We start from the raw sequence: 16,579 nt of genomic DNA on the forward strand, positions 1-16,579 counted from the left end.
CAGCTTACATCTACGGCTGAACCAACAACCACAACTGCGTCATCTTCTACATCTAAACTAACAACCACAACTGCTTCAACATCTACAACTGAAGAATCAACTACATCTGAACAAAGCACCACAATGCAGACAGCAACAACATCCCTACCTACAACCAATACAGCTCAATCTACAACTTTGGTTACAACAAACTCTCCTACAACTACATCTCTGGTTACAACTACAGCCCCTCCTACAGAAACAACAACACAACTTACATCTACGGCTGAACCAACAACCACAACTGCTTCAACATCTACAACTGAAGAATCAACTACATCTGAACAAAGCACCACAATTCAGACAGCAACAACATCCCTACCTACAACCAATACAGCTCAATCTACAACTGAGGTTACAACAAACTCACCTACAACTACATCTCTGGTTACAACTACAGCCCCTCCTACAAAAACAACAACACAACTTACATCTACGGCTGAACCAACAACCACAACTGTTTTAACATCTACAACTGAACAATCAGCTACATCTGAGCAAAGCACTGCAACACAGACATCAACCTCATCCTTACCTACAACAAGTAAAGCAAAAACTACAACTATGGTCACAACAAACTTACCCACAACTACAGCTCTGGTTACAACTACTGCCCCTCCTACAGAGACAACAACAACACACCTTACATCTACGGCTGAACCAACAACCACAACTGCTTCATCAACTACAGCTGAACTAACAACCACAACTGCTCCAACATCTACAGCTGAACAATCACCTACGTCTGAACAAAGCACCACAATGCAGACAGCAACAACATCCCTCCCTACAACAAGTACAGCTCAATCTACAACTGTGGTTACAACAAACTCACCTACAACTACATCTCTGGTTACAACTACAGCCCCTCCTACAGAAACAACAACACAACTTAAATCTACGGCTGAACCAACAACCACAACTGTTTTAACATCTACAGCTGAACTAACAACCACAACTGCTTCAACATCTACAACTGAACAATCAACTACATCTGAACAAATCACCACAATGCAGACAGCAACAACATCCCTACCTACAACAAATACAGCTCAATCTACAACTGAGTTTACAACAAACTCAGCTACAACTACATCTCAAGTTACAACTACAGCCCCTCCTACAGAAACAACAACAACACAACTTACATCTACGGCTGAACCAACAACTACAACTGTTTTAACATCTACAACTGAACAATCAACTACATCTGAACAAAGCACCGCAACACAGACATCAACATCATCCCTACCTACAACAAGTACAGCTAAATCTACAACTGAGGTTACAACAAACTCAGCTACAACTACATCTCAAGTTACAACTACAGCCCCTCCTACAGAAACAACAACAACACAACTTACATCTACGGCTGAACCAACAACCACAACTGCTTCATCAACTACAGCTGAAGTAACAACCACAACTGCTCCAACATCTACAACTGAACAATCAACTATATCTGAACAAAGCACCACAATCCAGACAGCATCAACATCCCTACCTACAACAAATACAGCTCAATCTACAACCTTGGTTACAACAAACTCACCCACAACTACATCTCTGGTTACAACTACAGCCGCTCCAAGAGAAACAACAACACAACTTGCATCTACCATAACTGTTTTAACCTCTACAACAGAACAATCAACTACATCTGAACTCAGCACCACAATCCAGACAGCAACAACAGCCCTCCCTACAACAGGTACATCTCAGTCTACAACCTTGGTAACAACAAACTCACCTACAACTAAATTTCTGGTTACAACTACAGCCCCTCCTACAGAAACAACAACACAACTTACATCTACGGCTGAACCAACAACCACAACTGTTTTAACATCTACAACTGAACAATCAACTACATCTGAACCAAGCACCGCAACACAGACATCAACAACATCCCTCACTACAACAAGTACAGCTCAATCTACAACTGAGGTTACAACAAACTCACCTACAACTACATCTCAGCTGACAACTACAGCCCCTCCTACAGAAACAACAACAAAACTTACATCTACGGCTGAACCAACAACCACAACTGCTTCAACATCTACAACTGAACTAACAACCACAACTGCTTCAACATCTACAACTGAGCAATCAACTACATCTGAACAAAGCACCACAATGCAGACAGCAACAACATCCTTACCTAACACAAATACAGCTCAATCTACAACTGTGGTCACAACAACCTCACCTACAACTACATCTCAGCTGACAACTACAGCCCCTCCTACAAAAACAACAACACAACTTACATCTACGGCTGAACCAACAACCACAACTGTTTTAACATCTACAACTGAACAATCAACTACATCTGAGCAAAGCACCGCAACACAGACATCAACATCATCCTTACCTACAACAGGTACAGCTCAATCTACAACCCTGGTTACAACAAACTCACCTACAACTACATCTCTGGTTACAACTACAGCCCCTCCTACAGAAACAACAACACAACTTACATCTACAGCTGAACCAACAACCACAACTGTTTTAACATCTACAACTGAACAATCAACTGCTTCTGAACAAAGCACCGCAACACAGACATCAACAACATCCCTCACTACAACAAGTACAGCTCAATCTACAACTGAGGTTACAACAAACTCACCTACAACTACATCTCTGGTTACAACTACAGCCCCTCCTACAGAAACAACAACAACACAACTTACATCTACGGCTGAACCAAAAACCACAACTGCTTCATCATCTACAGCTGAACTAACAACCACAACTGCTTCAACATCTACAACTGAACAATTAACTACATCTGAACAAAGCACCGCAACACAGACATCAACATCATCCTTACCCACAACAAATACTGCTCAATCTACAACCCTGGTTACAACAAACTCAGCTAAAACTACATCTCTGGTTACAACTACGGCCCCTCCTACAGAAACAACAACACAACTTACATCTACAGCTGAACCAACAACCACAACTGTATTAACATCTACAACTGAAAAATCAACTACATCTGAACAAAGCACCGAAACACAGACATCAACATCATCCATACCTACAGCAAGTACAGCTCAATCTACAACTGCGGTCACAACAAACTCACCTACAACTGCAACTCTGCTTACAACTACAGCCCCTCCTACCGAAACAACAACAACACAACTTACATCTACCATAACGGTTTTAATATCTACACCTAAACAATCAACTACATCTGAGCAAAGCACCGCAACACAGACATCAACATCAACCCTACCTACAACAGGTACAGCTCAATCTTCAACCCTGGTTACAACAAACTCACCTACAACTACATCTCAAGTTACAACTACAGCCCCTCCTACAGAAACAACAACGAAACAACTTACATCTACGGCTGAACCAACAACCACAACTGCTTCATCATCAACAGCTGAACTAACAACCACAACTGCTTCAACATCTACAACAGAACATTCAACTACATCTGAACAAAGCACCACAACACAGACATCAACATCATCCCTACCTACAACAGGTACAGCTCAATCTACAACCCTGGTTACAACAAACTCACCTACAACTACATCTCTGGTTACAACTACAGCCCCTCCTACAGAAACAACAAGACAACTTACATCTACAGCTGAACCAACAACCACAATTGCTTCAACATCTACAACTGAGCAATCAACTACATCTGAACAAAGCACCACAATGCAGACAGCAACAACATCCCTACCTACAACAAATACAGCTCAATCTGCAACCTTGGGTACAACAAAATCACCTACAACTACTTCTCTGGTTACAACTACAGCCCCTCCTACAGAAACAACAACACAACTTACATCTACGGCTGAACCAACAACCACAACTGTTTTAACATCTACAACCGAACAATCAACTGCATCTGAACAAAGCACCGAAACACAGACATCAACATCATCCATACCTACAGCAAGTACAGCTCAATCTACAACCTTGGTTACAACAAACTCACCTACAACTACATCTATGGTTACAACTACAGCCCTTCCTACAGAAACAACAACACAACTTTCATCTACGGCTGAACCAACAACAAAACTTACATCTACGGCTGAACCAACAACCACAACTGCTTTAACATCTACAACTGAACAATCAACTACATCTGAACAAAGCACCACAATGCAGACAGCAACAACATCCCTACCTACAACAAATACAGCTCAGTCTACAACCTTGGTTACAACAAACTCACCTACAACTACTTCTCTGGTTACAACTACAGCCCCTCCCACAGAAACAACAACACAACTTACATCTACGGCTGAACCAACAACCACAACTGCTTCAACATCTACAACTGAAGAATCAACTACATCTGAACAAAGCACCACCATGCAGACAGCAACAACATCCCTACCTACAACCAATACAGCTAAATCTACAACTGTGGTCACAACAAACTCACCTACAACTACATCTCTGGTTACAACAACAGCCCCTTCTACAAAAACAACAACACAACTTACATCGACGGCTAAACCAACAACCACAACTGTTTTAACATCTACAACTGAACAATCAACTACATCTGAGCAAAGCACAGCAACACAGGAATCAACATCATCCCTACCTACAACAAATACAGCTCAATCTACAACCTTGGTTACAACAAACTCACCTACAACTACATCTCTGGTTACAACTACAGCTCTTCCTACAGTAACAACAACACAACTTACATCTACGGCTGAACCAACAACAAAACTTACATCTACGGCTGAACCAACAACCACAACTGCTTTAACATCTACAACTGAACAGTCAACTACATCTGAACAAAGCACCACAATGCAGACAGCAACAACATCCCTACCTACAACAAATACAGCTCAATCTACAACCTTGGTTACAACAAACTCACCTACAACTACATCTCTGGTTACAACTACAGCCCCTCCTACAGAAACAACAACACAACTTACATCTACGGCTGAACCAACAACCACAACTGCTTCAACATCTACAACTGAAGAATCAACTACATCTGAACAAAGCACCACAATGCAGACAGCAACAACATCCCTACCTACAACAAATACAGCTCAATCTACAACCTTGGGTACAACAAACTCACCTACAACTACATCTTTGGTTACAACTACAGCCCCTCCTACAGAAAAAACAACACAACTTACATCTACGGCTAAACCAACAACCACAACTGCTTCAACATCTACAACTGAAGAATCAACTACATCTGAACAAAGCACCACAATGCAGACAGCAACAACATCCCTACCTACAACCAATACAGCTAAATCTACAACTGTGGTCACAACAAACTCACCTACAACTACACCTCAGCTGACAACTACAGCCCCTCCTACAGAAACAACAACACAACTTACATCTACGGCTAAACCAACAACCACAACTGCTTCAACATCTACAACTGAACAATCAACTACATCTGAACAAAGCACCACAATGCAGACAGCAACAACATCCCTACCTACAACAAATACGGCTCAATCTACAACTGAGGTTACAACAAACTCACCTACAACTACATCTCTGGTTACAACTACAGCCCCTCCTACAGAAACAACAACACAACTTACATCTACGGCTGAACCAACAACCACAACTGTTTTAACATCTACAACTGAACAATCAACTACATCTGAACAAAGGACCACAACACAGACATCAACATCATCCCTACCTACAACAAGTACAGCTCAATCTACAACTGAGGTTACAATAAACTCAGCTACAACTACATCTCTGGTTACAACTACAGCCCCTCCTACAGAAACAACAACACAACTTACATCTACGGCTGAACCAACAACCACAACTGTTTTAACATCTACAACTGAACAATCAACTACATCTGAACAAAGGACCACAACACAGACATCAACATCATCCCTACCTACAACAAGTACAGCTCAATCTACAACTGAGGTTACAACAAACTCACCTACAACTACACCTCAGCTGACAGCTACAGCCCCTCCTACAGAAACAACAACACAACTTACATCTACAGCTAAACCAACAACCACAACTGCTTCAACATCTACAACTGAACAATCAACTACATCTGAACAAAGCACCACAATGCAGACAGCAACAACATCCCTACCTACAACAAATACGGCTCAATCTACAACTGAGGTTACAACAAACTCACCCACAACTACATATCTGGTTACAACTACAGCCCCTCCTACAGAAACAACAACACAACTTACATCTACGGCTGAACCAACAACCACAACTGTTTTAACATCTACAACTGAACAATCAACTACATCTGAACAAAGGACCACAACACAGACATCAACATCATCCCTACCTACAACAAGTACAGCTCAATCTACAACTGAGGTTACAATAAACTCAGCTACAACTACATCTCAAGTTACAACCACAGCCCCTCCTACAGAAACAACACCAACACAACTTACATCTACGGCTGAACCAACAACCACAACTGCTTCATCATCTACAACTGAACTAACAACAACAACAACTGCTTCAACATCTACAACTGAACAATCAACTACATCTGAACAAAGCACCACAATGCAGACAGCAACAACATTCCTACCTACAACAAGTACAGCTCAATCTACAACTGAGGTTACAACAAACTCAGCTACAACTACATCTCAAGTTACAACTACAGCCCCTCCTACAGAAACAACAACACAACTTACATCTATGGCTGAACCAACAACCACAACTGCTTCAACATCTACAACTGAACAATCAACTACATCTGAACAAAGGACCACAATGCAGACAGCAACAACATCCCTACCTACAACAAGTACAGCTCAATCTACAACTGTGGTCAAAACAAACTCTCCTACAACTACATCTCTGGTTACAACTACAGCCCCTCCTACAGAAACAACAACACAACTTACATCTACGGCTGAACCAACAACCACAACTGCTTCAACATCTACAACTGAAGAATCAACTACATCTGAGCAAAGCACTGCAACACAGACATCAACCTCATCCCTAGCTACAACAAGTACAGCTCAATCTACAACCCTGGTTACAACAAACTCACCTACAACAAAATCTCGAGTTACAACTACAGCCCCTCCCACAGAAACAACAACACAACTTACATCTACGGCTGAACCAACAACCACTGTTTTAACATCTACAACTGAACAATCAGCTACATCTGAACAAAGCACCACAATACAGACAGCAACAACATCCCTACCTACAACAATTACAGCTCAATCTACAACTGAAGTTACAGCAAACTCACCTACAACTGCATCTCTGGTTACAACTACAGCCCCTCCTACAGAAACAACAACAAAAGTTACATCTCCAGCTGAACCAACAACCACAACTGTTTTAACATCTACTACTGAACAATCAACTACATCTGAACAAAGCACCACAATGCAGACATCAAAAACATCCCTACCTACAACAAATACAGCTAAATCTACAACTGAAGTTACAGCAAACTCACCTTTAACTACATCTCAGGTTACAACTACAGCCCCTCCTACAGAAACAACAACAACACAACTTACATCTATGGCTGAACCATCAACCACAACTCTTTTATCATCTACAACAAAACAATCAATTACTTCTGAACACAGCACCACAACGCAGACAGCAACAACATCCCTACCTACAACAAGTACAGCTCAACCTTCAACTTTGTTTACAACAAACATGACTGTGACATCAAGCTCAGCTACACAAACGACTCAATTCTGCTTAAAAGTGACACAACAGCTGATACAACACTGTTCAACATCAACTGAAACTCTGTTTACGACAACTGCCAAGTCTACACAAAAACCTGAATCAACAATTTCACCTACAACTGCAAAAACTGAATCTATGACTGTTAGATCGAACACAGCTACAACTGCAACTCTGCTAACAACTACAGCCCCTCCTACAGAAACAACTAAAAAACAACTTACATCTACATTCACAACCAAAGCTCAATCAACAACAACCCCAGACTCAACCCAGACAGTTTTTGTTAGCTTTTCCAGCAGTGGGAATTTTGTCTCTGATCTGTCAAATCCAGATTCAGAAGCATATAAAAACAGAGAAAAAGAAGTCAATGATACGGTACGTTGAAGAATGTAGATATTAGTGTAAACCAGTTTTGGGATTGTTACTGAAAATATAATATATTACTCATTACTATTGTAGTGACTGCTTTCAAAAGTAATATTATGACTTTACCTATTACTCTCAGCTAGAAACAATTAATTACATTGGCATTAAAGAATTGCCCAAAGTGCTTTGATATCTTGCAGTCTGTGAATCCATGAAAGTTACAGATATATGCCTATTCTTAGTACCACTTCACAATTTATGTGTGACATTAAATATTGACTGTATTTCCAGCCTCTGTATGATGTGGACTTCTCCATCTTCAGACTAAGCTAACTTGCTGCATTGGTGATGTCATGAAAATTGATAGGTTTTTTTACTGTAATATTATTACTCACATTTTATCTGTAATTAGTTACACTACTAGTTACCTGGGAAATAAATATTTTTACAGTAATGCATTACTAGTAACTAGGTACTGCCCAACACTAGTCCAAACTAACTGCACCCCACATAGACGTTAATGTACATTATTCTTTACTCCAGTGCAAATTTATTTTATTGATGCTTTGGTGTACATGTTAATATGCTGCATTTTAACAATTACTCCAAAATGCACTATGAATTTTACTGTTAAATGTTAAAGAAGGACATTAATACAGAATTCTAGCAATAAATGTTAAAATTTTTAAAAAGAAATGTCAATATACAACCAAACTTTTCATTTTGACTTTCAAGAGCAGCTCTGAAAAAAAAAGAAAAAAAAGAGAGATATATCAGTAGCATCTGTGCGGCTTGCTTGCTTGAGATTAACTAGGTGAAGACAGGAAAAGACCTGTAGACGTAACAAAAAAAAATAAAAAAATCTTTGGTTAATTCATAATCGATGACTAAATATTGAACCTGACAGTGACATTCTATTTTCCGCAGTTGACACCATTGTTTAAAAATGCATCGCCCTCCTTCAAAGGACTAGCAGTTATTCAGTTCCGGTGAGCATTTCATCCATTTAATTATGAAAACATTTCATTTTCATCTTTGGTTTACAGGGAAATCTAGAAAGCTATTTACACCTTTGTTCATTTTAAGAAGACAAATTAAGATGTTTTTGATAAAATCTGAGAGCTCTCTAATCCTCTGTAGACAGCAATGCAACTGCAATGTTTCCAGACCCAGAAACATAGCAAGAACATCGGTGACATCGGTGACAAGCCCATGTGACATCGGTGGTTCAACCTTAATTTTACACAGATGCAAGAATATTTTTGTGTGCATGTTCTTGCTATGTTTTTGGACCTGGGGACATTGCAGTTGCATTGCTGTCTACAGAGGGACAGAGAATTCTCAGATTTTGTCAAAAATATCTTAATTTGTCTTCCGAAGACGAACAAAGGTCTTAAAGGGTTTGGAACGACATGAGGGTGAGTATTCAATGACATAATTTTCTTTCTTTTGGGGGGGGGATGGGGGTAAACTAACAATTTGATGCCACTAGAAAGCTACAGCAAACCAAACCAAGCTGCATAAACACTCCAAAAGTGCTATAGCCTAGGTGGTTTCAGTACTGAGCCTTGCATTTAAAAAAATGACAATGATTCTCTCTTCTCTGTCCCTTCTGTAGTAAGGGGTCAATCATCACTGATATGAATGTGACATTTGGAACCTTACCCAATGATGCAGAGATCGTAAACACTATTATGAAAGCTAATGCCACTCTCAATATCACCACAGTAACACGTAAGTCAAACAACGAACATTATCAGTATATCATTCAAAATAATTTACAATGCGTTCTGTTTTAGTCTGTTTTGTTATTTAACTAAAGCTCTTGCACTGCTTTTTTAAAATCTTGCGTTTAATCTTTAAATCTTGAGATATTTTTCTAAACATTTGTTTTTATTTTCCATATTCTACAATACAACTAAACTCTCACAACAGTAAGGGACCTCACCACAACTACCAAAGCCACTACAACCACAACTACAACCACACCTAATACAACAGCATCAACAACCACCCCAACATCTACAGCCAATCACAATACAACAGCATCAACAACCACCACAACATCTACAGCCAATCCTAATACAACAGCATCAACAACCACCACAACATCTACAGCCAATCCTAATACAACAGCATCAACAACCACCACAACATCTACAGCCAATCACAATACAACAGCATCAACAACCACCACAACATCTACAGCCAATCCTAATACAACAGCATCAACAACCACCACAACATCTACAGCCAATCCTAATACAACAGCATCAACAACCACCACAACATCTACAGCCACACCTAATACAACAGCATCAACAACCACCACAACATCTACAGCCAATCACAATACAACAGCATCAACAACCACCACAACATCTACAGCCAATCCTAATACAACAGCATCAACAACCACCCCAACATCTACAGCCAATCACAATACAACAGCATCAACAACCACCACAACATCTACAGCCAATCCTAATACAACAGCATCAACAACCACCACAACATCTACAGCCAATCCTAATACAACAGCATCAACAACCACCACAACATCTACAGCCAATCACAATACAACAGCATCAACAACCACCACAACATCTACAGCCAATCCTAATACAACAGCATCAACAACCACCACAACATCTACAGCCAATCCTAATACAACAGCATCAACAACCACCACAACATCTACAGCCAATCCTAATACAACAGCATCAACAACCACCACAACATCTACAGCCAATCACAATACAACAGCATCAACAACCACCACAACATCTACAGCCAATCCTAATACAACAGCATCAACAACCACCACAACATCTACAGCCACACCTAATACAACAGCATCAACAACCACCACAACATCTACAGCCAATCCTAATACAACAGCATCAACAACCACCACAACATCTACAGCCAATCCTAATACAACAGCATCAACAACCACCACAACATCTACAGCCAATCCTAATACAACAGCAGCTGCAAACACAACCACATCATCTACTACCAACCCTAAAACAACAGCATCAACAACAACCACATCTAGAGCCAATCCTAAAACAACAACAACCACAACAAAATCAACCACAACAACAACAACAACCACAACAACAACAACAACAGCAGCAACCACAACAACAACAACAACAACAGCACCAGCACGTCCTCAGCCAACTATTGCCATACAGATTATCATTATAGTAGTGTTTGTTCCAGCACTGTCAAACCCTCAAACTCCGGAGTTTAAAATACTAGCCATAAAAGTAGAGAGTATGGTAGGTGCCTGAAGCATTTGCAAAGATAAATGTAATTGTTTCATAAAATATTAGAAGAAATAAAATAAAATCCTAAACCTGACTTAATGTTTTCACAGTTTGATGATATCTATAGCAAAAAGTTTGGACCTCGTTTCATCAGGACCATTGTGATTGGTTTCAGGTAAGTTAAAAATGTTGATTCATTACGTAAAATTATTACTTTGTTAATTTGGTCTACATTTTAATTTACACATCATGCCTTCCATAAATGTATGCATCTGACATACTTTAATCCAAAGCAATTAACAATGGATTCAATATACTATAATATGTTTGATCAGTTTCCACGCTCCCTTGGCTAAATACTGAAAGCTTAAACTTAATATTATCAAAATGTATACTGTATATATATATACAGTAGAGACCAAAAGTTTGGAAACATTACTATTTTTAATGTTTTTGAAAGAAGTTTCTTCTGCTCATCAAGCCTTCATTTATTTGATCAAAAATACAGAAAATGTAATATTGTGATATATTATTACAATTTAAAATAATTGTTTTATAAAGGTATTATACTTTAAATTATCATTTATTTCTCTGATGCAAAGCTGAATTTTTAGGATCATTATCACATGATCCTTTAGAAATCATTCTAATATGATGATTCATTATCAAAGTTGGAAACAGTTCTGCTGCTTCATATTTGTTCAGAACATGTGATACTTTTTTAGGATACTTTGATGAATAAAAAGTAAAATAAGAAGCTATGTTTTTAAAATATAAATATTTTGTAAAAAAAAATATACACTACTGGTCAGTAATTTGGTGTCAGTATTTTTTTTTTATTCTTTTTAAATAAAATCAATACTTTCATACAGCAAGGATGTGTTAAATTGATAAAAAGTGATAGTAAAGAAAATATATTGTTAGAATATATATTATTAGAAATGTTTCTTTTTTATTTGGAATAAATGCAGTTCTTTTTAACCTTTTATTCATCAAATATATTAGACAGCAGAACTGTTTCCAACACTCATAATAAATCAGAATATTAGAATGATTTCTAAATGATCATGTGATCGACTGATGTTACATGTGACACTGAATCTGGAGGAATGATGCTGAAAATTCAGCTTTGCATCACAGGAATACATTATTTTTTTAAAGTATATTCAAATAGAAAACTAATAATTTAAGTTGTAATAATATTTCACAATATTACTGTTTTTTTCTGTATTTTTGATCAAATAAATGCAGGCTTGATGAGCAGAAGAAACTTCTTTCAAAAATATTAAAAATAGTAATGTTTCCAAACTTTTGCTCTGTACTGTATGTATATAAATATAAATATATATATATAAATATATATATATATATATATATATATATATATATATATATATATATATATATATATATATATATATATATATTAGTAATTTACTGTCAACAGCACATAATCTGGTAATTTCTTCTGCCCTTTACATCTATTTAGCTTTTCAAACTGTTTATGTGTCAAGTTAAAAAAAAAAAAAAACTTTTTAAAATACATAAAAAGATAAATAAATCAATAAATCAATAAATACTTTCTCCCATTTCTGCATCACAAACCAACACTGAGATAATATGTATGAATGTAAATATATACTGTAAAACATACCTTTTCTTCCAGATCTGTTGCCAGGACAAAGGCAGACTCAAACGTAGAGGCAGAGGTTCAGTTAGTGTTCAGTGAAGCGTCCACCGAACCAGTCCCCAGCAACACAGACATTGTGGAGACTCTAAAAGAAGCAGTTACTAATCCAACTTCAAGCTTCAACCTCCCCCTTGATCCCACCTCTATTACTGTCATTAGTAAGTTGATTTAGATCTGACAGATTTCTAAGAATTTACTATGTTAACTTATCTAGAAAGGTTTTGTGCAACTACATTTTCTTTATATATCAAATATTACTTTTTTTGTAGAATCATTGCAGGTATCTTCATTTCATTTTATATTTTTAAAATGTTTTAAATTCATTTTAAATAAGTATTTTTTAAATTCATTTTCAAATAGCTTTTTTTGTGATTATTTTTCTTCATGATTATTTTACTTTCTTTTATGTAAAGCACTTTGAATTGCCATTGTTTATGAGATGTGCTATATAAATGAACTTGCCTTGCCTTGCCTAGAATCACTGCAGATAATTCCACTGACCATCATCACCAATGGAACCTTTGTAGCTGCTCTTTCAAATAAAAATTCAACTGAATTTCAGAACAGGGCTTCGTTGATTAAAACAGGGGTGAGTGTGACCTGTCTTCTTATGAATTATGCAAAACATGCTTTTACAAAAGAAAGCCAATTTTGACAAACAACTCTTGTTTTACAGCTTGAACCTTTTTTCCTGGCTGATTACCCTAAGTCATTCAGCACCATATCTGTAACAAACTTTAGGTATGAATACACTGGTGCTTTCTTGAATATAGCTGCTGATTCAACATGACACAAAGTTTTCATTGATGAATCTTGATTCCAAACTCTCTCCAGTGATGCTGGTGTAAAATTAAGGAGTGTGCCTAAGATCCGAAACAGCATGGATGTTGTATTTGGAACGGACGCTGTTCTACCCAATAGCACCCAGATAATGAACACTATAGTTCGAGCAGCCAGAAACAACACGTTACCCTTCCAGATCTTCACTTCTTCAATTATAATCAATGGAACAGGTGAGTGATTCACTTAAAATGTTCTACTCTGTATCAGAGGGTACCGTCAGGGCACTCTAGGCACTCAGAGAGGGCTTAAAGGGATAGTTCAGCCAAAAGTGATCATTAAACCATACATTACACACCCTGAAGTCATCCTAGAATTTCTTCTTTCAGACGAAGTCAGTTGGAGTTATTAAATCGTCTTTGATCTTACAAGCCGTTTTATGCAACTTAGCGGGCGTTGCACTCCATCGGTACATGAGAAGTTTAATAAAAAGTTCATTCATAAAAAAAGTGTCTCACATGGCTCTGTGGGCTGAACACAGGCCTCTTGTAGCGAATCGATGAATTCTTGTATCTCTCCACTGCGTTTGGCTACAGGAGGCCTTTGCTCACCGCCTCAAATAGAAGGTTTTGTGCAATTTGTGATCAGTTCCATTGTTGTGGAATCACTGCAGATAATTCCATTCACAATCCAGTCTAATGTAATCTTTGTGGCTACTAGCTCAAATACAAGATCTGTTGAATTTCAGAATAAGGTATCAATGATAAAACCTGAGATATTAGCATGTAAGCATGTCCTAAAAAACATACATTTGCAGAGCCAAAATTTTGGTGAGGACTTTCACTCAGCTGCGCACTTTTTTGGGTCCACTTTTGACAATCTACTAACTACAAGTAACTTTGCAACTGCATGCCAACCATCATTAATTTGCAGCTACTTCAATGAACTGTCATTAGATTAATCATAAACTCTTATGTCAAAGGTATAGTTCACCCAAAAATGAAAATTCTGTTATTAATTACTCACCCTCATGTCGTTCCATATCTTTGTTCATCTTCAGAACACAAATTAAGATATTTTTGATTAAATGTTTTAGGATTCTGTGCCTTGACCTATGCAGAGTCAGAGAGCTCTCAGCTTTTATCAAAAATATTTTAATTTGTATTCAGAAGGTGAAGGTTTTATGGGTTTGGAGTGATATGAGCGTGAGTAATTAACGACAGAACCCTTTATGGTTAGTAGAACAAGTTGACAAGTAGTTGCAAAGTTACTTGCATTTAGCAGAATGTCAAAACTGGACCCTATATTTGTTTAAATAGATAAAATGCTACATTTTCTTACATTTCAAATTCAAGTCAAACTGCCTTGCATTATTATGTAGGTTATTGCACGACAAAAATACACAATCTCACATCCATGTACACTTTTAGGTTTTTATTTACCACAAATACATTTCAGAAGATAGATCCATTATCGCTAATAACATCAGCCAGGAATTACAGTTTGTTTATTTTTTTTACACAGAGAATAACCACTAATATGAACATGCACATGGATTTTTAGAGTTCAAACTTGTAGTGTTTTTGCTTCAGGCAAAATTTCAAGGTCAGCGAATGAGATTTCTGTCTGTTTTCTTCTCTTTGTAATGCAGAATTTTCATCAGCTGAAGTCAGCAGCAGCATCAGTATGATGACCGCTTCCTTCCTGGTTGCGGTGTCACTTCTGGTTCCATGGATTCACTGACTTTAACCACTCACGCCAAGATAACTGATTCAGATGGGTCTTGCCTTTCACGCCTGACCAAATGAAGGACTCAACTTAAGGATAAATGTAGCTACTGATGCTACTTAATGAGTAGCAATGAAAGTACAAACTTTAATAATTCTATTCTGAGCACTTTAAACTAGATCTACTATAGTGGATTCCGAATCAGTTCTGTATCTGTATGTAAACAAACAGTATTGTATAAAGAACTATATAAATAAAGTCAAATAATAATTTATATAAAAGTACATGCATGTTTTCACAGATTTCACTTACTGTATGTTTGATTTTTTTTATTTATATTATTGTTAATGGATTACTGATTCCAAGAACTGTTCTATTTTGTCAGATTTTATTAAATGCATAAATACAGTACACAGGTTTTAAAAATCTAAAGTTTGCTGAAATGCTATGATAATATTGATTCTTCAGAAAAGTGATGAAAATATAAAATAAAAAATGCACAATTTCAGCACAATTCTCAATTCTGTTAAAATAATGAACTTTTAATTAGGCATCTTTAGATCATATGTACTTCATTTAGATTACTGAACATTTTAAAGAAACATAGACAGAAACCCTATCGACACTTTCAGTGGTGGCACCTCAGAAATGGCCATGTTATGAAGCAGCTATTTGATGGCAGACTCGAAATGTAAAGGCTGAACCAATAAAAATATGGAGGCTGAAATACTAGCGCAGATGAGGAACATGAGAAAATATGTTGCAGATAGGCTAGAGAGAATAGATGCATTGGTGAAATACAATAAGGAATTTAACAAGGTTTAATGATCTACAACCAGAGATGAAAACAGGCGAGGGGGAAAAAGGGGACCTAAAATCTCCCTTCAGATTCCCAAATCTCAGACCTCAGATACATAAAAGATTATCCATCACTTTTAGACATAGTTTGTTAAAGAATAAA

The 16,579-nt window shown here is 37.5% G+C and overlaps 2 protein-coding genes across 2 annotated transcripts; both read left to right on the forward strand.

Annotated features, from left to right (window-relative positions):
- Nucleotides 1–9,782: 9,782 nt before the first annotated feature.
- On the forward strand, nucleotides 9,783–11,205 carry LOC132103778 (putative cyclin-dependent serine/threonine-protein kinase DDB_G0272797/DDB_G0274007; the record flags this gene model as incomplete). Its single annotated transcript, XM_059508873.1, has 2 exons — nucleotides 9,783–9,876; nucleotides 10,082–11,205. Coding segments are annotated over exons 1-2 (1,218 nt in total), but the record flags the coding sequence as incomplete, so codon positions are not given.
- A 31-nt stretch (nucleotides 11,206–11,236) lies between these two features.
- Nucleotides 11,237–16,026, forward strand: LOC132103764 (uncharacterized). Its single transcript, XM_059508857.1, has 7 exons — nucleotides 11,237–11,432; nucleotides 11,531–11,595; nucleotides 13,087–13,268; nucleotides 13,587–13,699; nucleotides 13,787–13,851; nucleotides 13,945–14,123; nucleotides 15,542–16,026. The coding sequence occupies exons 1-7, from the start codon at nucleotides 11,430–11,432 to the stop codon at nucleotides 15,631–15,633; spliced, it is 699 nt and encodes a 232-aa protein (XP_059364840.1). The 5' UTR covers nucleotides 11,237–11,429; the 3' UTR covers nucleotides 15,634–16,026.
- Nucleotides 16,027–16,579: the final 553 nt, after the last annotated feature.

This window comes from Carassius carassius, chromosome 24 (genome assembly GCF_963082965.1).
Source record: "Carassius carassius chromosome 24, fCarCar2.1, whole genome shotgun sequence".
Classification (NCBI taxonomy): Eukaryota; Metazoa; Chordata; class Actinopteri; order Cypriniformes; family Cyprinidae; genus Carassius; species Carassius carassius.

What these genes read in the sequence shown, in the direction of transcription:
- LOC132103764 (XM_059508857.1), top strand. An exon ending in ACCATTGTGATTGGTTTCAG is followed by an intron (nt 11,596 to 13,086) that starts GTAAGTTAAAAA and finishes CTTTTCTTCCAG; the next exon opens with ATCTGTTGCCAGGACAAAGG. An exon ending in AATTATAATCAATGGAACAG is followed by an intron (nt 14,124 to 15,541) that starts GTGAGTGATTCA and finishes TTTGTAATGCAG; the next exon opens with AATTTTCATCAGCTGAAGTC.